This window comes from Delphinus delphis, chromosome 1 (assembly GCF_949987515.2).
Source record: "Delphinus delphis chromosome 1, mDelDel1.2, whole genome shotgun sequence".
NCBI classification, from domain to species: domain Eukaryota; kingdom Metazoa; phylum Chordata; class Mammalia; order Artiodactyla; family Delphinidae; genus Delphinus; species Delphinus delphis.
In genome coordinates this window covers 182,828,769-182,844,539 of record NC_082683.1, presented here as the reverse complement: position 1 = coordinate 182,844,539, position 15,771 = coordinate 182,828,769, and the positions used below count along the sequence as shown (strand labels likewise).

At 64.8% G+C, this 15,771-nt stretch overlaps 1 protein-coding gene across 3 annotated transcripts; it reads left to right on the top strand.

Moving 5' to 3' along the window:
- Positions 1-933: 933 nt before the first annotated feature.
- LAD1 (ladinin 1) lies at positions 934-14,113 on the top strand. 3 transcript variants are annotated; one of them, XM_060011403.1, is made up of 10 exons: positions 934-1,062; positions 7,880-8,017; positions 9,128-9,932; positions 10,382-10,486; positions 11,261-11,304; positions 12,389-12,458; positions 12,546-12,683; positions 12,939-13,025; positions 13,263-13,334; positions 13,622-14,113. In XM_060011403.1, the coding sequence occupies exons 1-10, from the start codon at positions 1,025-1,027 to the stop codon at positions 13,625-13,627; spliced, it is 1,503 nt and encodes a 500-aa protein (XP_059867386.1). In that variant the 5' UTR covers positions 934-1,024; the 3' UTR covers positions 13,628-14,113. The 3 variants fall into 3 exon arrangements, with proteins under 3 accessions (XP_059867386.1, XP_059867378.1, XP_059867370.1); XM_060011395.1 differs by having other exon boundaries at positions 12,386-12,458; positions 13,266-13,334; XM_060011387.1 differs by having other exon boundaries at positions 12,386-12,458.
- Positions 14,114-15,771: the final 1,658 nt, after the last annotated feature.

The window sequence follows — 15,771 nt, the reverse complement described above, 5'->3', positions numbered from 1 at the left end:
GTCAGCGAGACCCAGCAGGGCAGACGCTGTCAGTTCCGCCTCCCTCTTCTCCTGCTGGTGCCTGGGGCTGCAACAGTTCTGATGCGTCGGGATGATAAGACTCCACGACTTGGGGACTGACCATACCTGGTCTCCCTGAGGCCGGCTCCCAGGCGGGCAGCGCGAGTGGCACCGGCAGCCGGATGCGCACTTAAAGGGAGCCAGGTGGTGCCTCACTTGCTCCAAAACTCCATTGCTAGTTCCCTGTCCACTGCTCCCTTCCGGGGAAAGCCGAGCTTCCCCCGCCTGGTTCCACACCCAGCCCCCTCCAGCCCAAAGTCCAGACCAGCCTGCGAGGAGACGCCTCCGACGTCTTGGCGTTTTCAGAGCCGGAGGCACTCCAGGGTGTGCAGAATGGAACCCAGGCTCTCCTTTCGGGAGGGGTGGGCTTTGCCCCGGGCGTGCCTGCAGTTTTGCGCGCGGCGCAGAGGAAGCGCGCCCCGCGCTCTCCCGGGGTCTCGGAGCGGCGGGTCGGAGCTCAGAGTCGGGAGGGCTCTCCAGACTTCAGACGTGCGCCGGCTCCCACCTACCCGCCCGCCTCCCGTCTGGGATTCTCGGGGCCGAGCCGGTTGGCGGGCGGAGAGCGGGTCCGTCCCCGGGCCCCGGCCCCGGGCCGCGGCACTTGTGGGCGGGAGCGGCCGGGCGGGCTGGTCGGACAGGTCCCGAGCAGGAAGTCCCCACCCCCGCCCCGCACCGCCCCGCGCGGCCCGGGCTCTCGTCCACCCGTCCGTCCGTCGGAGCATAGGTGCGGCGGCCCGTCCTGGGCGCGCGGCCGGGTGGCCGGGGCGGGGACCGGGGCGGCTCCTTCTGCGACGCGCCTACCCACAGGCCAATCCGGGGCAGCAGGCGGCGCGCGGCTGCGCGGGACGCAGGCCGGGGGGATAAGAGGCCAGGTGAGCCTACCTGCGCCGGCGGCGGGCGGGTTGCGCGCGGGGCGGCGCCGAGCGGACACGAAGCACGCGGCGGGCGCCCGGGCTCCGGCGACATGTCAGTCAGCAGGAAGAACTGGGCCAAGCTGTCCAGGTGAGCCCGGGGGCCTGGCCGCCCCTGGGGGCCACAGAGTCGGGGCCACACCTGGCAGCTCGCAGGTGTTCCGCCTGCCCCACCGCCTCTTTCCTCCCCTTGGGAGCTGAGGCACAAGCAGGGTGCCTGGGGTGGGCTGTCGGCCCCTAGAGGCCGGTTCGGGGCACTGGGGAGGCGTTCTGGAGTTATGGCCCAGCCTCATTTCCCGAGAAGCCCCCCTGACGGCCCGCGTTTCTCTGTAGAGAGTTTGAGGGGCCCCGCCCGGGGAGGAGGAGGGGGAGCCGTGCCAGGAGCGGGGCAGCACCACCGGGGAGCGTTGGTGAACAGCACCGGGGCGGGGGGGGGGGGGGGGGGGAGACAGATGCCCTCCCACTGATGAGGCTCGCGTTCCGAGTGTGGCATTTCGGGGTGGGGTCTGGGCTGGGTGACCTCACCACAGCTTCTGCCCCCCTCTGGCCTTCAGCCTTTATTTGTGAGCTTATCCTCCCCAGGGCCTGGGCACTGGGTGTCGTATCCCTGCCTGCGGGACATCTGTCAGGGTCAGAGAAGCCTGGGGGCGTGTCCAGAAGGCAGCCCCCTCATGTGGTTGGTGACCCCTGAACCCCTTGGGGCCACCCTGCACCTCCCCCCAGAGGTGCTTCCATGAGCATCTTCACCTGCGACACCCCCCCCCGCACTGCCCCCTCAGGAGACAGGCCCACGTAGTAGATGGGAGCCCGGAAGGTTCTAGCGGGTAGAAGCCGACCGCTCTCAGGTGGGCGTGTGGGTGGAGGCCCAGGCTGCCTTTACAGGCACGGAGCTGCCCCCCCAGGCCTTCCCCAGCAAGGCCTCTGGCCTCCCCACCCCCTTCCCAAGGGCTCCAGAGCTTCTCCAGGGCCGCGGGCCTCCCAGACCCTCAGACCTCACTGCTCTGAAGCACAGTTGCCTGGTCACCCCGCTGCAGAGGGGCCCGCGGGGTCTAGAGAGGGGAAGGATACGCCCCAAGCAAGGAGGAGCTCGGTGCCCTAGACAGGGGCCCGGCCGCCTCAGAGGCTGGACACACCCAGGGAGGGTCTGTACTGTGGGTGGAGCTGGGGGTCAAGGTCTCGGACTCTGCGTGTGGGTCACGGTGCCGGCGTTGACGTGGGAGCGTCTCTGCTTCCAGGCGGGGCCTGTCTGTTGGGGTGTGTAGTGTGGACACGTCTGGGTGGATGGTAAGTTCTGACGTTGCCGAGTTTGGGCCTTGGGAGTCCGAGTCCATTTGGATGTCCATTGAAGACCACAGCTCAGGGCATTGGGCTAAAAACACAAAGCAGGGCTTCCCTGGTGGCGCAGTGTTTGAGAGTCCACCTGCCGATGCAGGGGACACGGGTTCGTGCCCCGGTCCGGGAGGATCCCACATGCCGCAGAGCGGCTGGGTCCGTGAGCCATGGCCACTGAGCCTGCGCATCCGGAGCCTGTGCTCCGCAACGGGAGAGGCCACAACGGTGAGAGGCCCGTGTACCGCAAAAAAAAAAAAAAAAAAAAAAAACCAAACACAAAGCAGACATGGCTGAGTCAGGAGCCCCCGGTCTGCTGGGATGTGTGTGACTTTGTGTCTGAGACATGCCCGGATGTGTGTCAGGGTGTGCGCCAGGTGGCAGTGGGGCGCTGGAACTTTTAAAGTGCGAGCAGGGTCTGGTCTTAGCTGGTCCCCTGCTCAGATGGCCCCAGTCTCCCGTGGCTGCAGGGGGTGCCGGGGCGGGGTTGAGGCGATCGCCAGGCAGCGGGAAGCCCCGGGGACCAGCCCTGGCCCCGCCCCCTGGCCCTCCCCAGCCCTGTGGGCAGACACAGCTGTGGCCAACGCTCGCCCCTGAGGCAGCTGGAGCCGAGGACCCTCCCGCCCTACTGCTCCCTGGCGAACAAGCCTCAGCTGGCAGGAGGGAAGGGCCGTGAGTCACTGTCAACGGAGGCTCCCGGGCCGTCCCGGGGTCGGGTTTGGGGGTGCGCTGAGGAGGGTGCGAGGAGCGTGGCCCCAGACGGGGCCCAGGTGGGCAGCTGAGGGCCAGCCTGCCGCCTGTCCTTGGCGAGTAGAAATTCAGACGCTCTAGCCCTGGGGCGGGGCCGTGGTGAGCTGCCTGGCCGGGTGCCCTGGTCAGCAGCCTTGCCCTCTCCTCCCTGGGCTGGCCTGGTGAGGGTGAGGCTGGGCGGGCTTGTCGGCGGGGGCCCAGGGGTGGGTCTGGAGCAGCGGGGGGAGGGGGGCGGGATTAATCATCTCCCTACCTGGGTCTTGAGCAGCCCTGCCACCTCCCGAGCTGCTCAGTTCTCCCTGACACCTCTCCCTAGACCAGCAGGGCTAGAAGTGACCTCATGGACCACCCGGCGTGGCCCCTCGTCACGTGGAAGGCCTGTCCCCCCTCAGAGGCTGCAGACTGGCCCAAGGTCATGCAGCTAATCACAACTGCGTCTCTCAGCCCGGTGCCAGGCCTGAGCTCCCTTTTCTCCTTCCAAGTTCCGCAAATCCTTGCTCTTTGAGCCCCAGGCTTCCACAGAATGCTCTGGGGCAGCCTTCACACCCTTCCCCTGCTTTAACCAGGGCAACTGAGCCTCGGTCTGTCGTATAATGGGTTCCTATGTGCGATTCAATTGGGGAAAGAGGGTTCTCCTGGTAAAGCTGCCAGCACTTACACCCCTGCACTCAGCTGCTGCTGACCGCGAGGATGGAGCTCAGGAAGCGTGGCCCTTGGGAGGGAGCAGAGCCAGCTCTGGCCTGAGCAGCAGGGCAGAAGGTCTTCCAGAACTAGTTAAGGGAGAAGGAGGTCCCTTGCCCTAAGAATGGAGCCGGTGAGGTCCGGAGTAGGGCGGCTAGCAGACCTACCTGGAGGCAAAGAGAGGGATGTGTGTCCCCAGAGGAGGGCCAGGAGGTGGAGGAAAGGGCTGTTGAGAGGGAGCTGGTGGCGGGACGGCCGCCCAGGGCTGCGGCATCAGCTGGTGACAGTGGCTGGGACTCCCCGGGGTGCGGGACCTACACGGTCCACCCTGGCCTGGCCCTGGCGCCCGAGAGGGCGACGTGTTGGCGGCTGGGTTTCCCCAGCCCTGCTTCCCCAGGCTGCGCCACGAGCTCGGGCCTGTGCTGGGCTGGAGGGTCCCACACTTTCCGAGGCCGTCCCGGACCCCTTGCTCCCCCTGCCTCTTCAGCGGCTGGGCTCCCGAGAAGGTGGCAGGACATCCTTCCTGGCCTTTAGCCGTGTGCCTAAGAGGCTGGCCTATGTTGGAAGCTTCGTTCCTTCTTTTACTGGCTGGCCCGTCCTGGGAACGTTATTGACCCCCATGGCCTCAGAGTCCTCACCTGCAGAATGGGGGTGACCCGCCCGTCCCTCAGGGCTGCCGGGGGCCTCTTATCAGAGGTATCTGGGAGCCGCTGGGAGCAGCGCCCAGCGTTGTGTGAGCACATGTCAGAGCCCGCGCTCCTGCCCTTATTTATTGATCGGTTAGTCACCGTAGTCAACAGGTACTTGTGTGCTCCTGAGTGAAGCCCTTCGTTGCTGCTTGTTTGTTCCTGGGGCTCCCGTGGAGCCGCCCAGAAGCCTGGCCTTCACCCCTCCTGCCCTCTCCTCCCCATTTTCTCCTCTTTAGAGGAGGAGCTCTTTGCTTGGTGGAGACAGCGTTTCTCCTGGGGTAGGGGTGAGGGGTGACCACGTCCCCTGGGTGAGCGGCGGGGTCTTGGGGCAAAGCTGGGGGTCCCTCGAGGACGGGCCCCGAGACCCTCAGGGCGAGGACCCGCCTGGGCTGAGTCACTTCCCGAGACCAGGCTCTGACGGATCACACACCGCCTTGTCCCAGGTCCCACAAACAGGTGGCTCCCCTGAGGGCTGAGCGGCCTGTGCTCAGGCCCAAGGCATCCTGGGGGCTCCAGCCCAGGTGCGCCTGGCGGGGGAGGTGCCCCTGCTCGGTGGGCCGGCCTCCCTCGGGGCGGTGGGGTCCCTCAGCTTTGCAGGGCACGGCTGACCCCACACTGTGCACTCAGTTCGGTGGGTCCAGAGGAAAGCGAGCTGAAGTGGACCTTTCTCATCTGGACCCGGGCAGCGAGGAAGGGGTGGGGCATTGGGGCCTGGCCAGAAGGAACCATGGGTTCCCGTGGAGTGAGTGAGTGAGTGAGGGAGTGAGTGAATGAATGAATGATCACGGAGGCCCTGGGGAATCTGGTTTAAACCCCGTGGTCAAGGCCGTGGGTCCTAGATTGGAGCCCTGCCCCATCCCCACGCAGGTGGAGTACAGACCTGAGGAGCAGGAGGAGCTGAGGTTTTCACCAAGAGCTACCCTGACACCAGACTTGGGCGGTTCTGGAAGGTTGCCTGGGGCGATGGGCGGATTGCCGTTCGGGGGTGCCTAGGCTTTGCTCCCCCTTTGCGCTCTTGCTTATCGAGGCGGAGATCTGGCGGACCCCGCCCACCCAGGGAGGGGGAACGCCCTGGCCTCCGAGGTTGACACTTGCACTCGGTTCCACATTTGGTGGCGCCTGTGCGGTCCGCGTGCCGTGGTGGATGCGCCCCGTCCGGTGGTCTTTTCTCTCCCTGCAGGGCAACTTCTTCACACTTTCTTTTCAAATCTTTCGTACCCTCTCCACTCTGCCTCACTTGCCCATCTTGAAAAAGAAAACATGACTTAAGATCTGTGTGTTTACTGTATGTAAATGACACCTCAATTAAGACAGCAATCTTGGCTTCCACGTCCTCCTCCAGGTACCGTCTCATCTTGGTGTCTTTTCTTCTCCTTAAACCTTCTCAGCAGAGTTGCCGGCCGTCACCAGCTCCTCTTTCTCGGGTCCCCTTCTCCCCTTACTTGTCCAGTCGGGTTCTTTCTAAGGGTCCGGAAGCCTCTGTGCTCAACACTGCCTCCTGGTGGTCTTGCCCTTCCAGCGGTGTGGACAGGGCTGGCTCCTCTCCAGCTCAGCTCCTCCCGGGTTTCCTCCCGCGGACATCTCGCCAAACCCCTTCCTCCCTAATGGTCCCCAGCCTTCTAAGAGCAGGTACCAGGAACTGCTCAGGCCAGAAAATCTAGTTTTCCTTGATTTTTCTCATTTCCTTGCCCCTCATCCCCATCCAGCCCATCAGCAAACCCAGTTGGCTCTGTCTTCAAAATGTGCCCCGAATCCATCACTTTTCCCATCTCACGGTCACCACCCCAGGTAACATCACCGTAGCTTGCGCCCTGGCAAGGCCCCCAACCCCCACCCCCAGCCCAGTCCCTCTCCTTTGCCTTCTGCAGTCCTGTCACCATACAGCAGCTGGAGAGGTTTAAAATAGTGGCCATAATAAGTCTTACCATGTCCCCCTCGGTGTGAAACTATCCAGTGTCTCCCCACACCCTGGAATAAACCCATGCTCTCCCCCGTCCCTTCTGCCCTGGCTCCCGGCCCCTGAGCACAGCCATCCGGCCGAGGCCTGTGCTGTGCTACCCCCTCACCCCGGAACGCTGCCACCAGACCCAGCCCCTCTGGTCCTTGGGGCCCTCTCCGCTCCAGGCGCCTTCTCTCGTCCTCCGTCTCTTCCTGACGTTTTGTTCACGGGCGGGCTCCTTGCTCCCTGTCTGACTCCCCCACCTGGCACGCACCCCAAAGGGCAGAACCCCGTCGGGCTCCTTCCCGGTCCCCGGAACCTGCCTGCCTGTAGACAGTGCTCAAAACGTGTGAGTTCAGTGACGATCAGATCAGCAGATGTGATGCTGGACTTGGAATAAAAGATCAGGGCCGTCGTGTGGGTGCTCCTCTTGGGGAGGAACACGGAGGCAAGGAAGGGACCTGCCTGCGGGCAGGAGGGCCAAGCAGAGGCCCTTCTGACCGGTGCCCCAGACATCACTGGGGGGCCATCCCAGCCCTCACAGCCTAAGCTTCTCCTGCGGCTCTGGGTGAAGCACGGCCTCCCTGCCCTGCAAGCCCCCACCTCTGACCACCAGGCTTGCTCGTCCCTCCCCTCTGCCTGGGCCTCGGGTTTCTCCCGGCCCTGGCCTGTCCCCCTTCCTGAGATCCAGCCCACGTTCAGGCTCTGCTGGGGCCTCTGCTGACGCTGCGGCCCCAGTAACCCTTCCCTCCCTGCGCAGAGCTGGGGGGCTACTGGTGGACACACTTGTCTTTCTCAGTATTCGGCAGGTGTCTCCGAGGCAGGGGCCCTGCCCTGGTCTGTGAAGCCGCAGTTTCCGACGGGGCGCTGGCCCAGCACATTTCCTTTGGGATATTTGCTCTTTGGTTGGGATGGAGGGTGGGGATGGATTGGGAGGAGGTAGGTGGATAAGGATGACGGGTGGGCAGGGCAGGGCGGTGGAGGTGATGGGGAGGGCTGTTTGCAGGGACAGGAGGTTGGGTGGCTGCGTGATTGACGGCGGGGGTGGCTGGCTGGTAAGCCCTGTGATGCAGGAACAAAAAGCAGGGTGTGGCCTCTGCCCCCGGCACCCGAGAGCTGGTTCTCGGGAGCCAAAGAGGCTGCCGGGGCTCCTGGGAGGTGAAGGGAGTGCTGCCGGGCCCTCCCCGGCTGTAACCGGTCTCAGTGGGGAGACTCCCCCTCTGGAGAGCCGAGAAGTCCCACGGGGAGCTGTGTAGCTGAGGTCGTTTCTCTGTGATTGTCCACTGAGGGATGTCATCTAAGTCCCCGGACCAGAGAGAGAGGGCAGCTTGTCAGGTTCACCCACCTCCTTCAGGCAGAGCTGCACCTGCCCTCCCACATCCCTGGGCGCCCCAGAGCAGGGGCCCCCATCCACCTCGGGGGTCCAGGGTGGAGTCCAGCCCAGCGCCCCCCTGGGGGTGTCGCTGCGCAGGCTGGGGTGGCGGGCCATGTGGGCTGCACTGACCCCTGTCCCCCCCTAGCCTGGCCAGGCAGTGGACCCTGGAGGACGAAGAGGAACAGGAGAGGGAACGGCGGCGGCGACACCGGAGCCTGAGCTCCACCGCGGACGACCAGGTGGCCCAGCCGGCCCAGGACGGAGACGCGGCGGCCCCAGAGAGGTGCGGGGGTGGGGAGGCGGTGTCCCGGTCCCGGATGACGGGCGGGAACCAGGCTGGACTTCCGTGGGTCCTACCCTCACCAGGACAGCCAGTGAGACCAGTGTTCATGAGACGCGCAGCCTTTGCTGGACGTTTTGTGAGCGTAGCTCAGTCCTTCCAGGCTCCCGAGAGGGAGGGTCCTGACCCATCTCACAGGTGGAGAAGCTGGTCAGAGAGCACACGGGTTGTCCACCCGGAGAGCGGGGGCCACGGGTGTCGTCCACATCTGTCGGGCCCCGGGGCCAACTCTCTGCGTTCAAGCCGGCTGCCTCCCTCTAACCCAGACCCTCCGTGGTCCGCCTCTGACCGCAGGAGCGCGGGGGCCGGTCTGGCCACCAGATCTGAGGGTCGAGAGGGGAAGGCAGAGAAGGGCCTTGTTCACCGGATGCTCCTGTCTGTCAGGACGGCGCCCGCTCCTGCCATGAGTCTCCTCTCGCCTCCGAACAAGCCCAGTCTGCAGGCTGGGAAACAGCCTCAGACAGTGAACTAACCTGCTAACCTGCTCCAAGTCGCACGGCGAGCAGGTGGTGGGGACGGAAGAGGCTCCTTTGCTGGAGGCTGAGGGCCCTTGTTCCCCTGGGTCCCCCAGAGGAGGGACCACAAGGTGTGCATCCTGAGCTGCACGCAGTGGCTGACAGGGGCCGGGAGGCACGTCAGAGGCCTGGGTTCTACTCCCAGCTCCACCGCCCATTAGCTGTGTGACCTGTGCCAGCTCCCTGGCTGTCTCTGGTCCTGATCTAAGCCGCAAGGGGCGGGGCCTGGCACAGATGAGGTGTTTGTTGAGTGGGGCTGAGCATGGAATGGTCGCACCTTTCAGGGGTTTATGCATTTCTTTGAAAAGCATCATGTGCTTTGTTCAAAGGATACCTCAGAAGCCCGATGCGTAAAGCAGATAAAAGGGTTCCTGATTTAAGCGATGGTGGTTCCGGCGGGGCCCTCGGCCTTCCTTCCTCGCACCTCCCACGTGGCCCCAGAGGCATCTTCACTGGGTCGGAGGGCACCCCAGTGTCTCTCCCACCTCTGCCGGCCTCTGACTCTGTCTCCCGCCCCATCTCCCATCTTTCAACTCAGACTGCCGAGCGTGGAGGAAACGGAGGTCTCCCCCCAACCACCCCTAGACTCCAGCGGTGAGGACGTGTGGGCCGTCCTCAGGGCACGGCAGGAGCGGAGGCAGAGGCAGCGGGAGGCGGACGTCGCACAGGCCCCCGTCCGGGAGCAGCTGGACACAGAGGAGGAGGATGGCGCGGGCACTGGGCAGGCGGGGCAGCTGCCCCCAGCGCCCGAGAAGGAGATGGGGCTGCTGCTTCGCCGGAGACTGAGCCGGGAGCGGCAGAGCTCCTGGGTCCGGGAGGAGGAGAGCTTGGTGGGCAGGGAGCCGGGATGCAGCAGGAAGGGGGGCTCAGAGAAGCCCTCTGCCCCAGAGAAGACATTAGCGCCCGAAAAGAGCCTGGACTCCAAGGAAGTCTCCACCTCCGGGAAGACTGCCAGCCCTGAGAAAGTGTCTGTGTCCCAGAAGATTGCAGTGTTGGAGAAAAGAACCATCTTGGGAAAGACGTTGGTTCTGGAAGAAACAAGTGTCTTGGAGAAGCTGCCCTCCCCAGGGAAGACGTCGGACTCAGAAAAGAGACTGACGTCTGAGAAAGCAGCAGTCTTTGAGAAGACCCCGGCCCCTGAGATGCGGCGGGCCCCAGCTAGGGCGGCGGCCCCAGGGCAGCCCCGGGCCCAGGAGCGGCCAGCCTCTGCGCAGAGCCCGTCCACCCCCAAGGGGCAGGGGAGGGCCGGCCCCAAGCAGGAGCCCCCGCCCTTGGCGGGGCTGCGGGGGCAGGGGGCAGAGCGTCCGGCTGGGACTTGCCACCTCCCACCCATCACTCTCCAGGTTGGCGGTGCCCCTGCCCTCCCGCCCCCCGCCCTCCGCCCTCCCTTCTAGTCCTGTCCTCCCGCCTCTAGGCCGGCCTCGGCAGTTCCCTCTCCCTACCTGCTCCACCACGGTCAGGATAGCGGACCCGGGGGCAGGGGCATCAGCTGTGCACCGGGGAGCACCTGGTACCCCGTGCCGCATCCTCAGCCAGGGCCCAGACTGCAGGGCCTCGTGGACCCGTGGGAAGCCTCAGATCCTTCTAGAAGTCCCCCTGAAAGCCCTGCCTCGTGGCCTGGCCCCGGGACTGGGTCCGCCCTCCCCACAGCAGAGGGGCAGGAGGCACGGGACTGTCTTGCTACCTGCTTCCCCCTGCAGCTCCTGGGATGGGCCAGGCCAGTGGTGCCCCGTGGCAGCTCGGGATTGGGGTGCCCTGGCCTTCCGTGTGATACTCCCTCTTCTCCATTCAGTTGAAAATCCCCAGCAAGGAAGACGAGGCGGACACACCCTCGCCCACCCAGGCCACCTACAGCAGCTCCCTGAAGCGCTCCAGCCCCAGGACCATCTCCTTTCGGGTGAGGCCCGGGTCCCTTTGTCTCCCGTCCGCTGGAGGGCATGCCGAGGAAAGCAGCCCCCGTTACGGCCCAGGGCCCTGGGTTAGACACCAGGGACGTTGTAGCAGACACAGGGCTTTTGGGTGCCCGACGGTGGCCGAGAGCAGATGCGGTTGGATCAAGTGAAGCACCGGTTAATGGCTGGAGGCGGGTGTGGACGAGACCCAGCAGCCCCAGGTGGTGGGTACAGCTAGCCTGCAGGAGGGCGGCGCAGGCGGACTGCGGGGAGAGCCCCTCCTCCGGGAGGGCAGGTGGGGGGAGCCATGGGCTGTCCCGGTGCCTGCCGCCCTGCCTTGCCCCAGGAGTACAGATCACGTGGACCGGGGCTGGTCCTGTCGCTTTACGGCAGAATTTACTCCTGGTTTCTCTGTTGACTGAGTCACTCACTCACTTTTTGACGGTCCGCGCGCTGTGCCAGGCCCTGGGGAGAGGCGGGAGACATGCTGCCGGCCGGTGCCTGTCCCTGCCCTGCCCTACGGGGCTCGGGGTGGTGGGGATGCAGGCAGGAAGCAGGTGGTTGCAGCTGCCCCAAGAAGACCTGGGGGCGTCAAGGAGGGGCTGCTGACCCGGCCTGGTGGGTGGGGCCGTGTCCCAGACCCTTTAATGGGGGTTGGACTGGGGGTTGAACGGAGGTGGGGGGGAGGCCCCAGGAGGGGGATGTGTTCTGACAGCTGAGCCCTCCCTTGAGGAAGCCGAGGCTGACCCCACTCGTGGGCACCTTCCTTCTCGTTTCAGATGAGCCCCCGGAGAGACCACTCAGAGGCAGCCTTAACCCGCAGGTCAGGGGCCCGGAAGCTCTGTCCTCTCCCATCTGCTCCATCCTGCTTGTGCTGCAGGGTTAGCAGGAGGGACTGAGGCCCGAGATGTGGCGCAAGGGAAGGGATGGGGGGAGCTGCTTGGAGGAGGCGGGGCTTGGGCGGGGCTGTCCCGAGGCACAGGGGTGTGGAGGGAGACTGACCAGTGCAGGAACGGGATGAAGCCGCTTCAGCAGGCGGGGCGCCCGGGACTCTGCAAGCTTGACGAGCGCTTCCACCTCCCCCCTACCCCTGCCTCCGCCCACAGCGTCCATGCAAGCAGCTGGAGGACTGTGTGTTTTTCTAAACAACAACAACAACCACAAATGGGGTCTGAAGAGTAGCTGTGCTCATGCGTTGGGAGTTTCATGCTCATGCATTTTGCATCCGTCTGCCCCCAGACTATCTCTAGGGCAGCAGTGCTGGGCGAGGACTGGGAGTGGGGATGGGTGCTGGGGTACAAGGTGGATGAGACATGCTGCTGCCCTCGAGCAGCTCACATCAGACATGAAATGTGCAAGAGCCCCACAGCACGGAGGTGCCGGGACGGCCATGGGAACGGACGGCTGGAGCCCCTCATGGCTGCGGGAGCTCGGCCCTCAGAGAGCTGGGGACTCTGTCCCAGAGCGATTGGCATCTGAAAGGACTTGAACTAGAGGGAGATTTCCCAGCAGGAGGAAGCTTTGAATCGAGGGGACAGCATGAGGAAAGGCATGGAGTATGACCCACACGGTGTCCGGTTGGCCGGCTCCTCGGCGTGGTGTCAGGAGGGCAGGCGCCGCCGGGTCATGAGTCTTGTACGCTCGTCCGGTGGCCTGAGGACGGGTTGGGGTTGGTCGGGGGTGGGGCAACCTGGTGGCCGGTGTCCTGCTGAATGGACTGTCTCTAGGGAGGACAGGGGAGTCCCCGGAGTCTGTAGATCGTCACTTTGGCCGAGTCATCATGGTCTCGCTCGGCGACTGAGGCCACATGCCGAAGCGCTGGGGGTGTGGGCGCAGGCCTGGTCTCCCTTGGGGCGGGGGGGGGTCTCACCTGGCTCGTCTTGTCCTACCTTTCCGTCCCACAGCAGCAGCATGAAGATCCCAGCCAGCTCCTTCACACTGGGCCAGAAGCTGGAGAGATACCACACGGCTGTACAGGTGGGTGGGGCCGGGCGCCTGCCCTGCGTGGTGGGCGTGGTCAGCGCCCATCCTCAAGGGTCAACGGCTTGTGCTCTCTGCTTTCAGAGCTCGGAGTCAGTCAGGTCTCCGGGCCCCTCCCACGCCGAGTTCTTGGTGGCTCCCGTGGACGTCGCCAGCAAGCGCCGCCTCTTTGAGAAGGAGCTGGTGGGTCAGGGCCGGGGAGGAGCAGCCTCCAGCCGGAAGGTGAGTGGCTCAGGTGTCTGCAAATCCCGGCCCCTGGTCTGGGCAGTGCCACAGCTCTGCGTCTTCGTGCGTCAGTTTGGGAGAACCTGCCGCTGACTTGAGTTCCCTGCCACTCGTGAGCCCCCGTCCCCCTGGCTGTGCGCACAGCCCCAGTGAGGGGGGGGCGGGCCCGGCGCCCTGGGCTGGATGGGTGTGGGCAAGGTACAGGCCCCTGGAGATGCCCACCCGACCCCGACACGGAAGCTGTCTTTTCAGGAGAACTTGCGGCTCTCGGGGGTTGTGACATCGAGGCTCAACCTGTGGATCAGCAAGACTCAGGAGTCAGGAGATGGGGACCCGCAGGTACCCCCTGAGGCCTCACCACGGGCCCTTTCATGGCAGAATGACCTGCCAGAGGGGGGGCAGCCCCAAAAGTAGTGGACGTATTCTGGGCGTGGGAACGGGGTTGGATAAGCCTGCGGGCTGGAAGGCAGAGAGGAGGAGGAGGGTCTGGGGTCCTCCCTTGGGAGGGGGAGGGGTCTGGGGACCCCTGTGCCGTAAGCCTGAGCCTCTGGTCTCCACCCTGATGCCTGCAACGAGGAGGAGCAGAAAGAGTCGGCAGCCGCCAGGAGGATCCAGTGGAGGAAGAAAGTGGACTCCCTGGATGCCAAGGTGAGGGCAGGGGTGGCCGCCCTGCGGAGACGCCACATGCCCAGCGCCACTCACACCGACTGGCCTGTGTTTGCACAGCCCCGTTCTCAGGCTGGGTTGTCCCAACCTGGGGAACGCTGGCTGCACCCTCCGCTGGCTTCGCTTCCCCACAGCTGTGCAAGCCCCTACCCCCCTCAACCAGCAGATCTGGGGCCTCTGGCCCAGTGTGGGCGCGGGGCTTGGGGAAAGGGGTCCTTCCTGTCCAGCCCTAGGAACCCGTCTTGTGCTAATAGCCCTTTGCCCTGTAGGTGTGAGAAGCCTTGTCTCATCACCCCGCTCCCTTTCTGCCTTGGACCTGGGACCAGGAACGTCGGGGGCACTCCGCCAGCTCCTTCTCTGCCCAGCCTCTGGGGCAGGTGTGCCTGGCCCCTTGTCCTGCTGTGGGCACAGCGGATCCTGGGCCCCAGCGCCGGCCTAGGCACAGCACGACTCTCGTCCGCACCTCAGGCCTCGGCGTCCTGTCCAGAGACAGCTTTTCCTGCTGGCCCTTTCCAGGGACAGGGGCACCGTCCTGCAAGAAGCCCCGGGTCCCTGCCTGGTCCGAGCCCAGCAGGTGTCTCCGTGTACCTCTCAGAGGCTGGTCCATCCACTTCGGCCAGGCTGGAAGCATCGCACTGTCTTCCTGGGCCCCGTCCCCTGCTTTGTTCTCCCTCACATCCCCACCTGGTGCTCTGGCCAAGCCATCGTGTGCTCCCCTCCCGCTGTTCTCAGGAAAGAGGTGATAAACTCATTCACTCTCAGGTGTGAGTGACTGATAATACTTTAAAAACGCTTCCTTCCCGGAGGCTTTGCTGTTAATGGGGACCGTCCGCAGTGTGCGGGGAGGGCTGTTTTGGCGTGCAGGGGGGAGGCGTTGCCCTCATCACTTGTCCTCACGTCTAAGGGGGTTGCTACCCAGTTGTCTAGCATGGTGACTTGAGGGGGGCAGAGCTGCCACAAACAGTGCCAGGCCTGCAGTCACATCCCAACACACACGATCCCCAAATCTGGTCCTCTGTTCCTCTAACGTCATGGCTCCTGTGGACTTGGCAGACACCGGGCCAGCTGAGAATCTAGGACAAAGCAAACTCAGAAAGCCTGGTGCCTGTCAAAGCCTTTTGTGCTGTAGTGATAAAGGTAGACGTGTGCGGACAAGCATACGTGTATGTGTGTGTGTGTGTGTGTGTGTGTGTGTGTGTATTTTCTTTTAATCGTTAGAACTAAATTAGAACGCTGTTCCCAAGTGCCCCGGAGCCAGCTGCGGGAACACGGGTGCAGAGCCCACGCCCCCTCTACCCCCGGCCTAGGCCCACCTGGGAAACCCCAGGGCTCCTCAGAGCACAGCTGGAAGGGTCACCAGGCCCCCCAGCCTGTGGGGCAGACACGGCCAGCCTTGTCCAGCCTCTGTGATTCTGAGTGAGGCTCCTGTCTTGCATCCTGGGGTCCAGGGCACAGGAGGCCCCGTCCGTGACCCCAAGCTGGCCCGCCTCCCGCTGGTGGGCTTCCTGTGGCCGGCCCTGTGCTGCCCGGAGCCGGGGGGCAGCAGGACCTGGAGGGCCTGCCTGGGACGCCGCACCCACTACCGACTCGAGTTCCAGGACGAAGCTGGGGGCGGGGCAAACACTGCCCAGAGACGCGGGCCCTGCCAGGAGCTCGGGGTTCAGACAGGCGACCTGCAGGTTTTTGAATGCTCTCGTTCTAGACTTGGGAAAGTCCCAGCAGGTGAATTTGCCCAGCACAACTGTCCTCTAAACCCTCCCTCCAGCGTGGAGACCCGAGAGCGGGCCGAGGGGCTCCGCTTGGCCCTGGGGATCTGGGTGTCCAGTAGCTGTTGCCCTCGGGGGTGGAGCCCTTGGCGCCCGCGCCCGCGCACTGGGGTGCCCATCAAGGGCCGACTGCCGGGCAGTGTGTGGGGGACAGCACCCCACGACTCCTGCCCCCTTGCACGCGTGCATCCCGCCCACGAGGACCCTGCACGCACCCTTATCGGGGGGTGGATGCATGCCCAGGATGACTTCAGCTGGCGACAGTGTGAGGACAGAGTGTGCAGCCTGGGGGTGCCTGGGTGACAAGGTGGGGGGAGGCCCCTCGAGGAGGTGACAGCCCACTCCCTCCCACCCACACTCCGGGCCCCGCCTGCCTGCCTTCCTGCCCGGAGACCCGGGACCTCACCAGCAGCCTCTCCTGTGGGTCCTCACATGTGCAAGCACTGTAACCAGCATCTGCTTCTGCCAGTAAAATTCTGGCCGAGCACCATCTGTTTTCTCTTCGTTCCCCTCTACCGTCAGCACGAGGAGGTGACGTTACATCTGTTTGCAGGGACGGGGCGTCCACGGCAGGTCGGATGTGGTGGCTGGAGGGTGGTTAGACTCACCGGCTGAGCGACTGCCACCCACGGTCCGAGTCAAATTCCCACCTT

Bases quoted from the DNA above. Each gene is read 5' to 3' on its own strand.
- LAD1 (XM_060011387.1), top strand. From the start codon at position 1,025: ATGTCAGTCAGCAGGAAGAACTGGGCCAAGCTGTCCAG. The intron at 9,933-10,381 runs GTTGGCGGTGCC...TTCTCCATTCAG, and splicing joins TCCCACCCATCACTCTCCAG to TTGAAAATCCCCAGCAAGGA. The intron at 12,459-12,545 runs GTGGGTGGGGCC...CTCTGCTTTCAG, and splicing joins GATACCACACGGCTGTACAG to AGCTCGGAGTCAGTCAGGTC.